Genomic DNA, 10,000 nt, shown 5'->3' with positions numbered 1-10,000 from the left:
CCTGAAGAAAGCCGCCGCTATGAACAAAGTCAGCGAGAAGAAGGTGCTGGACCTCTTCAGGAGCAAGGTTCTGAGGCAGCGCCTGACCTCAGAGAAGCCGCTGGGCGGTGACAACAACCCCTTGACCATGGACCCAGCGGAGAACGGCGGCGAGACTCTCCAGACTGGCTTGCTGGTGGCGGAGGAGCGACCCGAGCTGGCGCAATACAGCTTCATGGATTTCTTCCGTTACAAATATGTCTCCCTGTGTACTGCCATCAACGGGTTTGCGTGGTAAGATAGCTTGAGTCGGTGTCTTATTTGACAACATTAAGTTAGTACCCTAAAATCGTTTGTGAATTTCCCAATAATATGGTAAGCTGTTTCAGTTTAATGCAAATCCAAAACATGGAACTTTCAGCCAGAATTTTTTTTTCATAACTCAGATGTTTTAGCTACCGGCGGGTTTTATGATGAGAGAACATTACGTTCAAGCAGACTTTGGTAAACATTTCTTAACTGGTCAATCTCAGCAACAAGCACAGAGCTCTGTAAATGAAACGCGTGGAAACAATTGTTGTGTAAATTGCAGCTGAAGCTCAGTATAGGTGAACATAAAACAACAACTGTTTCCATGTATTACGTCACTGTATTTTGCCTTTTGCTTTTGCCAGGATAGTGAACTCGATGACGTATTACGGTTTGTCTATGACGTCAGTTTCCCTTGCTGACGACATGTACCTGGGATTTTTCTTGAGCGCTGCAGTGGAGTTGCCAACCGCCATAGTGTTTACCTGCCTTGTAGAGAGGTTTGTTTGCATATGTTTGTATATGTGATCAGTTATGAACTGTGTGAACACTGAATAATGAAAAACAAAACAAAACACACACACACACACACACAAACACACACACACACACACACACACACACACACACACACACACACACACACACACACACACACACACACACACACACACACACACACACACACACACACACACACACACACACACAAAACAAAACGTCACCTGCAACATATTAGTTACATATTAGTTTCTGCAAGCCAGGAATGCGTTGCGAAAAAACTGCAACAGCAACCATATATCGACGAATGGCCGTCTTTCTCATATCGTATTTCTTATGGCAAATTTAAGCAAGCAAGCTCTGGTCAAGACACATTCTCGTTTTGTCTTGGAACTCATGGACTTGGTGCACATGTGATATATATAATTATTATTCAAAACTGCCCAGAACGTATTGATCAGCAAAAGAAATAAAAATAAAAAAATAACAGAATAGACGCATACATAACACTTACTAGCCTGAGAACAGGTGAAAACCGGGCTCTGTATCAAGTCGAGACGGATATGTCTGAAATAAAGTATCTCTTGACACACAGATCCTTGGTTAACGACATTGACGGACAGCTCAGCTGTACCATAAAGCATGTCCTGTTTACATGTAGTAAAGTTGTCCTTTTTTTGATAAAAGTCTTTCATGACATCATATTCGCTCACGCTCTCATTTTTCATTGGTCAAGCAATCTTCGACGATTCCCGGACTATGGGATTGCATTTAAGCTAGGATGCTGACAAATTAATGAATACATTTGATCTTTAAAATATCAAATTTATACTTAAAATTAAAATGTTAGTAATCGTTCCAAAAATGACTTAATCTTTTTTTCTTTTTTTTTCTTTTCCTGAGTCCAAAAATATATAGATATGCCATGTTTACTCATAAAATGTACTCACAATTAAAGAAAAATAGGTCATTTAGGCACTACGTTCGCATGCTTCAATTTGGAGACGAGCTGAACCCTTCTCAGTCTTCGTGTTCAGGCTAGCAATGCCGTAGTATATGTAGTCTCGGTTTTGACTGGTTTGTTTTTAGTATCAATCGTTTAGTTGCAGGCCAACAGATTGACTAAATGTTTTTATATCGGTTCCCACGACTTGTAATCTGTGCAGGATTGGACGCAAGAAGTGCTGTGACATATTTCACGTCTTGGCTGGACTGTCGCTACTTCTATCTGTCACTGTATCATCCCTTGCAGGTAAAGAGTGCTACATACGTGAGTTTAATACATATTTCAATGGTCATGGCATATGGATACTAGGCGTTAATACATGGTCTAATCTTCGTTTACATGCAAAACTCAGAGATTTTTTTTCTGGGTAACCTTGACCACGTAGAATTCTGTCATTAGATGACAGAATTCTATGTGGTTCTGTCACCCATGAAGACCAGAAATCGCTTTGTGGTAAGGTCATTTAAAGTGATCAGATAAGCAGCAGGTCCTTACTGCTGTATGCGAATGACTGCTTATACACCGCACAAAGTCAAGTTTACGCACATTATAGGTTTCCAGGCACAGTAAGCAGCGTGAAGTCAGTCTTATAATTAACTTGAAATCACAAAGAAATAAAGTGAAGTCAGTCTTTCAACTAACTTGAGCTTAGACTTGCAAAGAAACAAAGTATCCTTTTCATTGTGAACTGTAGGATTTCGTTCAGGTCTTTTATCATTCTTCTTCTTTTCTTGCAAAACAAATTTCGCAAGAGTTGCCATTGGTGTTGTTAGTCACGTGACCACAGGGACCCAGGACATTTACCATAAACGGTACCTTTAATGTCTTATTCTAACTCATGTTTTGGAGGGTCCGTGGGGAGGGGGGGGGGAGAGCTGGCCTGCGATAAATTTTGACTTGAAAGGTAAAGAAGTTACTCTCGTCAGAAGTTGTGTGGCTCCTCCGTACACGTGTACTTTTCAGGCGACGAGGAAGCAGCGGGGATCGCTGTGATCGTCCTGTCATTGCTGGGAAAGTTCTCCATTAGTGTCACGTTTGCTGTTCTTTTCCTCTTTACGCCCGAGCAGTTTCCCACCAATCTAAGGTAAATTCGCAAGAAGGTTCAAGGTATATTAGCTGTTAGTGTGTGTGTGTGTGTGTGTGTGTGTGTGTGTGTGTGTGTGTGTGTGTGTGTGTGTTGTGTGCGTGTGTGTGTGTGTGCGTGCGTGTGTGTGTGTATATGTATGTATGTGTGTGTGTGTGTGTGTGTGTGTGTGTGTGTGTGTGTGTGTGTGTGTGTGTGTGTGTGTGTGTCATTTATATATTTTAGTTAGTGTCTCATGAGTGTTTGAGGTTACTAAGGTGCCATAATTGTCTTTGAGCACGTCTGCAATCCAGTGTGTACTTACGTGTTTAAATTGAACTGCATACTTTACAAACCACTTCTTCATCAACTTTTACTTTTTGAGCTGACTGATTGATAGACTTTTTGACTAACTTTCTTTGTCTGTTCAGGAATGCCAGTCTTGGTGTAGCGTCAATGTCAGGAAGGGTTGGAGCAATGGTCGCCCCTTACTCTAGGACATTGGTATGTTTTCGGGGTGTTTTCCCCTCAACGTTGTCTCAAACAAAATAACTTAAGATGATGATAATAAAACAAGAGTGTGTGTTTGAGAAAATGTTAACATATTTGGCAAAGAAACACGATCAGGATTTTATGTCCACTTGTTGTTTCTTCGTTCTGGATTCAATAGGGTATTTTATGTATATGCCATAGCTAATATCTAAATCTTGCTAGATTCCGAATCTAGCTGAATAGAATTTGAACTCAGATCTCATCCAGAAGTTCAATGAATAGCATCAGAATTGATTCCGTCGGGCTCAGATTTTATCCAAAATATCGCTGGATAGAATCAAAATTAATATTTCCTCCAGAAATCCGTAGCAAAAAAGAGACCAACACAAGCAGGAACTTTATGAAGTGTCCTTTTGAGATATAACTGTTGCTGAAGCAGTTATTGATTCAGAGATAATGTCCGGGTAAGACCAATATTCTTTTTTCGGTGGATTGTTCGATGTGTAAATTGAAGGGATTGTGAGAGATATATCGGGAAAGGCAGACTTTCACTTACAAACACGTTAATACCATCCTTCACACACACACACACACACACACACACACACACACACACACACACACACACACACACACACACACACACACACGCGCGCGCGCTCATATCTCAAAGGGACCAAAGACGCAAACACAGCAAATGAATAGACACGCATGTAATTGAATGTTTACCTTGACACGTATCAACAGCCTTGATGAGATAAAAACAAAAAAAAACACAAACAAAAAACCCACAAATGAACAACCAGAATGAGGTTAAACGGATCGTTAGACTTATTTAGGCACCTCATCACGGCACGATGGCGACAGCTACTCAGATAGCTAAGATGCGATGAGTGAATTAAAACAAATAAACAGGAAACATATCTAAAAATGAAGATGAAAGATAATAATCAGGCTATACTTAGGTACAGGTACCAAGGCGGAACACATGAGTACTTACCTTATGCTTTCCGTCTAACATGCTTCTGGTTGGCATCAGAATTCTGATTCTCTTCATGTCGGCTGGATAGAATCAGAATTTCGATCTCATCCAGCTGTTTGGCGGGTTTGATACTATGACTGAATAGAATCAGAAATCTAATTCCACCCAGTGATCTTTTGGATAGAATCGAAATTCCGATCTCGGCTAGATGAAATTAGAATTCTGATTCTCTCTATCCAGATTCCGATCCCAGCAATGACATATATAATAAGCATTAGGTAAGTAGTACGGTTTTGTGTGCCTTTTCTATTGTGCGTATGAAACTATTTCTTTCTTATCAATCAGTAAGGTCTGATCATATTTTTTAAAAGACGACTGTAATTTATCATTCACGTTAATTTCTTTTCAGAGTCGACATTATCCCTGGGCAACAGGGACAATTTTTGGCTTGTGCTGCCTTCTAGTTCCGCTGTGTATGCGCATGCTCCCAGAAACCTGCGGGAGAGAACTCCCACAAACAATTGAGCAAATGACAATCTACATCACCACTCCGTATGAGGTCACTTACCGGAAGAAGAAATATCCTAATCAGAAGAACAAGAAGGCCGCCATCATTTAAAAAAAACCTTCACAAGAAGATGGAATAGTCTATAGTCTTCGTAATTGCTTATCATCACTGCAAAATATCCATACGTTGTTTGAATGAATGAATGAATGAATGAACCATGTTTGCGGCTTTAAAATGTTAACAAAAGAAGAGGAACGCCACCGTCATTTAAAAAGTCTTCACGAGAAGATCGAACCTCGTCTAATCGTTAAAACTTCCGATCAGCATTACTTAAAACCAACGAATGAATGAATGCATGCATTTTGTCCACAGCTTTCTTATGTTACGTATCATGCAAATGTTTGGATATAAGTGTGGTGTGGTAATAATATAAGATATATTCTTTCGCTTGTACGCAGTATTTTACGGTTAAGCTGTTTTTCACAAATTCTAGCCAATTACGGTTTGATCTCAACGCATGGGGCCATAGTTTCCAAGACAGTTCATATGGCGAATTTATTGTTTCAATTAATGTTAAGAATAAGAATAAGAATGTTGCGTCGTTGTCACTAGTTTAGAACTATTAACTCTAATAGGATAATCAGAAAAATACTCGTGGGTTGTTTGAACCGTTGTTCGTATTTTTGTTTTGGTTGATTGATAGAATAAGATGATTGCTCGGAGTGTGTGTTCTTGCAAAGTTAATATCTGATGGCTTGAGAGCGAAGCAAAGAAACAGAAACATTGAATGTACACACAGAAAAAAACAAAAAACAACCATAACAACACAACTGTTGCAGGATCAACAAACATTTTACTAAACAATGTAAACCTAAGTGCAGAAACAAAGAATACAAAATAATTAGGATGATAATTATGTAATAAAGGCACAATCCAGCTTGTAAATTAAGTGAATGGGATTATTTGCAAGGCTTGAAAAGGTTACCCCTAAACCGAAGAAGCACGACATAAACGACATATGTTCCACGACACCTACTGTAAAGTACTCTTGCTTCTTTGAATTAGTTGCATACATGTGAACAATTGAAACTAAAAACAGGAGCCAACAAAAATAAGAGAGCATTCAGCCACAAGTCTCTCTCTCTCTCTCTCTCTCTCTCTCTCTCTCTCTCTCTCTCTCTCTCTCTCTCTCTCTCTCTCTCTCTATCTCCCTCTCTATCTCCCTCTCTCTCTCTCTAGCCACGTATTTTCAAAGAAGCACGCAGGAAATGATTTCACGAAAACTATTTGTCGTAGAAGCAAAACAATGACAACGATATCAGCTTTTTCATGGCCTGTGTCTGTTGGTCTATCTTTGCCAGACATATCATTCTGTTTTGATTCTGAATGTGGCGTATTGATTTAGGATGCGAAAAACTCAAATCACCAATCGACAAAAAAGGCGAGATGAATGTTTATGCGGATGCCTTATGTGCGGAATGTTGCGCCCATTTTGGCATTTGAAAAAGGCCAGTTTGAATGTTCATGTGGATTGTTGCAGCTGAATGTTTTGCTTGAACGTGTTGAATGTACTCAAGCCAAAGCAATTATCCTAGTGTATTGCACATGGTTGAAATAAAAAAAATCGTATGTCTTATGGCTTATGTAATACGACGCGTTTCGCTGAATTACACAATAACAGACACTAGTAAAGCGCCTGCACATTGATATTCGAGGGAATAAACAGAGATCAGAGGGCAATAAAAAGAAAAAAGAAAAATCAAAAGAACATTGATTTGCGTCAGTATTTGTACTGGAGTTCTGATTCCATCTTTACTGTTGCTCCAGCCAAATCTCGTTGTGCCTCTCTCCCTGGAACCAAGGCGCGTGGTAGCCAGCATAGTAGGCGACGCTGGCATCATAGGAAGACTGGGTGCCCAGGGCGCTCTCCAGTGCCCGCAGCTCTCGCTCGTACTCCCCGTCTGTGGGCATGTGGTCCAGGTTGAACGATCTGGAAAACACAACTTCCATTTAGCTCATAGCCTATATGACGTCATGTACACTAACCATTAGTATCGTCTTCGTCCTTCCTCCAATAGTGAAGGCTCATACACCAAACATAAGACAACGTTTGATAAGACTTGCATAAACTACCAAACTGACGCTTTTGAGTGGCGTCAAAATACGACCTGGAACTTCAATGTCGTTCTGACAAGGCTTTATATTAGTAAGGGCAGTTGCGTGAACAGTGAAGAATATTGAAACCTTAAAAAAGATGATGAAATAATCACAACATCCCCACGAATACCCCCACCCACCGCCATCAGCAATTTCCGCAGTCCCCTTACCTGCACTGATTGATGTTTTACTGCAACCAGCTCCGAGTGCAAGACGGCAATGACAAAATTGCGCTGCCTGTCACCGAGCTTAAGAAGTGGTAGGACATGCAATGGGCGCCAATTAAACACAATAAATTAAATCGCCCCACGTGTGGCTGGCAGGCTAATACAAAACGAAACAACAACAGGAAAACAACATAAACAACAACAAAAGGGAGGTAAAAAAAAAAGATGAACAAGTCACCTGACGAAGAAGGACATCTGCGGGAGGTGGAGTAGCGACACACTGGAGTCAGTAGGGTTGGGGGGGTTGACGATGCCAAGGTAAAACATGATGGTGGCGTTGCCGCCCCCTCCTGTTGCCCTCAGCACTGGTACCGTCATGTTGATCTGCTGGTCTGCGCGAACAAAGCCATGGTATAACATGAACATGTGTATAATTTGGTATGTAAAACACTCAAATCGCCACTCGACTAAAAAGGCCAGATCAATGTTTGTGCGGATGCCTTATGTGCAGAATGTCGCGCCCATTTTGGTACAACAACAACAACAACAACAACAACAACAACAACAACGACAACGACAACAACAAAGAAACACAACAAAACGAACAACAACGAACAAAAACAACAAACAAACAAACAAACAAACAAAATCCACATTTTGCGCAGGAAAGATTTGTATATTTTTGGAATGCTTTCAAGCGGAAAGTTGCTATTATTGTATGTACAAGTGTGGACATATTTTAGGTAGCTTACAAGATTGTGTACCAGGGGAGGAGGGTGTCGTTTACAAACATAGTTTCAATCTTAGACCTACCTCTGTCATTCCTGCCGTCCAGGTAGAAGTAGAGGCGTCCAAACGCGGCGCTGACGTTCCCCGAAGAACTGACGTTGGTGACTACCCAGCTAGTAGGCTCATACTGCCGTACTTCGAACTCCGTGCTGTTCTGTGAGATATATCATCATTATGATATCAGATTTATCATTCGTCACGTTATTGTTGTATTATTTTACATTGGAAACGAATGATATCCATAACCACGAAACAATTCAGCTCATTCACATGTGTATTGTTGTTATCCCCGTTAAAACAAGCGAGCGAGCGTTTGATTCAGTCAAAATAGTTTTATGTGAAATCATCAGTTGGTAAATGTGCATACTTTTGTTATCTTGGTCAAGTCTTCAGTAAAGCATTCTTTAATTTGATTATGCCAAGGCAGGACCGCAACAGAGTAGAATAAGAGTAACGTTTCAAGTAATAAGCAGCATGGGTGATGTGTGTGTAGAATTGAGTTTTTTAGAATTCGAAGAGGTGATTAAAATATTGACCAAAAAAGTATAAATGGTACAGAGAGGAAAGGCCTGAAGGTCATCATCATCGTCGCCGTCGTATCGTCGTCGTTTCTGTCACGTCAAATATCCACACACCATCACAATTTTGAACACTCATGTGGCAATTGTCGACCATTGCATGAGCAGATCTACTGGCCTTGACGGTATTAAAAAAAGCAACAATTTCTCTTTTCATGTATTCGGCTGAATTCAACAATGCTATGAAGTGTTTGTTAACTGGTATCAAGACACAAGGTGTAGTAGACAGAAGAAGTTTTTTTTTATTACATAATATTACTACAGAAAGTATTTTTTAGAAAGATAAACTGTAGTGCGTCAGTATTTGCAATGTATGAATTTCAAATAATTATTAAGGAGGAAAGTTGAATTATAAATATATGTAAATATTTAGTTAAAAAGGAAGAATGACGCTTGACCTCCGGGGGAAACATAAAATAAATACAAACAATTTAAAAAAAAAACTGGGTGAGTAATGCATGAAGAGAAAGGTTTGGAGCGGCGTGCATGCCACTAAGGTTAAAACAAAAGCAGTGTTCCTCGGACATACCTCAGTCATAGTGTAACTGGGACAGTCGAATTCTCTGCAGAAGACCGGCGCCTGGCCATGGACGAGTAGAGGGAAGCAACCCAGTAGAACGATTACAATTTTCTCCATCTTTCTTGTCGAAGATCAAAACAACTGAATAGAATAGAGAACAAAAACCAATTCACACACTCACACACACACACACACACACACACACACACACACACACACACACACACACACACAAGCACACTGAGTCTCTCTTAATACAGAGGCAAATGTATCTGTCATTTTGGAGCAAGCAAGTCTCGAAAGTTATGCACCTACGTTTCTGGAGGTAACAGGAAAAGAAGACGAAAAGAGGCTCGCAACTTTCATATCTTCACGGTTAATCTGATCAAACTTTTGTAGCAGCGCGGGAGAGACAAACTGCTATTTACAGACACACTGACAGACAGAATAAGACAAGGAAAGAGAGCGACAATCATCATCAACAACAACAACAACAACAACAACAACAACAACAACAACAACAACAACAACAACAACAAAGACGACGACGACGACGACGACGGTATATAATTAGAAATGAGAAGATTTAACATTTCCGTTCAAAGCTAGAAGGTCCCAACTTGCGACTTGCAGGGATAATTTTAAAGTCATTTTGATACATGACAAAAAGGCATGTAGAAAGAGAGACAGAAGTACACACAGAAGAACAGACTATCCGACACAATACACGAAAATATCATTGTAAGGGAAACGTAGAACATGACAACTGCTCAAAATACTAGTACCCACCATAAAAGTTTCCCCTGTACTCTCGGTGCACCAAGTGAGCATTCACATACGTCAGACTTGCATCTGGGAGGAAAACCAAGTTGCTCTCTATATATACGAAGGCAACAGAACGTGCCAGCCCCGGCACACACCGGCTTATTCACAAGTGCACACGCAGCAC

At 40.3% G+C, this 10,000-nt stretch overlaps 2 protein-coding genes across 3 annotated transcripts in view; one reads left to right on the top strand and one right to left on the bottom strand.

Moving 5' to 3' along the window:
• Positions 1 to 5,433, top strand: part of LOC138975511 (organic cation transporter protein-like) — a 10,361-nt gene extending 4,928 nt beyond the window's left edge. The window contains exons 6-11 of the mRNA XM_070348217.1: positions 1 to 273; positions 654 to 788; positions 1,956 to 2,041; positions 2,759 to 2,879; positions 3,290 to 3,362; positions 4,742 to 5,433. The exon at positions 1 to 273 is cut by the window's left edge and continues 63 nt beyond it. Of these exons, the coding sequence (XP_070204318.1) occupies positions 1 to 273; positions 654 to 788; positions 1,956 to 2,041; positions 2,759 to 2,879; positions 3,290 to 3,362; positions 4,742 to 4,951 (898 nt within the window). The 3' untranslated portion in view covers positions 4,952 to 5,433. The remainder of the gene's footprint in view (positions 274 to 653; positions 789 to 1,955; positions 2,042 to 2,758; positions 2,880 to 3,289; positions 3,363 to 4,741) is intronic.
• LOC138975495 (heme-binding protein 2-like) lies at positions 4,049 to 9,997 on the bottom strand. Of its 2 annotated transcripts, none has more exons than XM_070348207.1 (5): positions 9,841 to 9,997; positions 9,061 to 9,192; positions 7,978 to 8,107; positions 7,403 to 7,556; positions 4,049 to 6,830 (listed from the first exon to the last, which is right to left on the bottom strand). In XM_070348207.1, the coding sequence occupies exons 2-5, from the start codon at positions 9,166 to 9,168 to the stop codon at positions 6,653 to 6,655; spliced, it is 570 nt and encodes a 189-aa protein (XP_070204308.1). In that variant the 5' UTR covers positions 9,169 to 9,192; positions 9,841 to 9,997; the 3' UTR covers positions 4,049 to 6,652. The 2 variants fall into 2 exon arrangements, with proteins under 2 accessions (XP_070204308.1, XP_070204304.1); XM_070348203.1 differs by having other exon boundaries at positions 9,061 to 9,168; positions 9,841 to 9,969.
• Between the last annotated feature and the right edge of the window lie 3 nt (positions 9,998 to 10,000).

This window comes from Littorina saxatilis, linkage group LG1 (assembly GCF_037325665.1).
Source record: "Littorina saxatilis isolate snail1 linkage group LG1, US_GU_Lsax_2.0, whole genome shotgun sequence".
Classification (NCBI taxonomy): domain Eukaryota; kingdom Metazoa; phylum Mollusca; class Gastropoda; order Littorinimorpha; family Littorinidae; genus Littorina; species Littorina saxatilis.
Note: the sequence above shows the minus strand (reverse complement) of the source record. Positions and strands in the feature narration are given on the sequence as shown.

Coding starts and splice junctions, on each gene's coding strand:
- LOC138975495 (XM_070348203.1), bottom strand. CDS start 9,882: ATGCTCACTTGGTGCACCGAGAGTACAGGGGAAACTTTTATG. Junction 8,108..9,060: donor CCAGTTACACTATGACTGAG/GTATGTCCGAGG, acceptor TATATCTCACAG/AACAGCACGGAGTTCGAAGT. Junction 7,557..7,977: donor GGACGGCAGGAATGACAGAG/GTAGGTCTAAGA, acceptor TTGTTCGCGCAG/ACCAGCAGATCAACATGACG.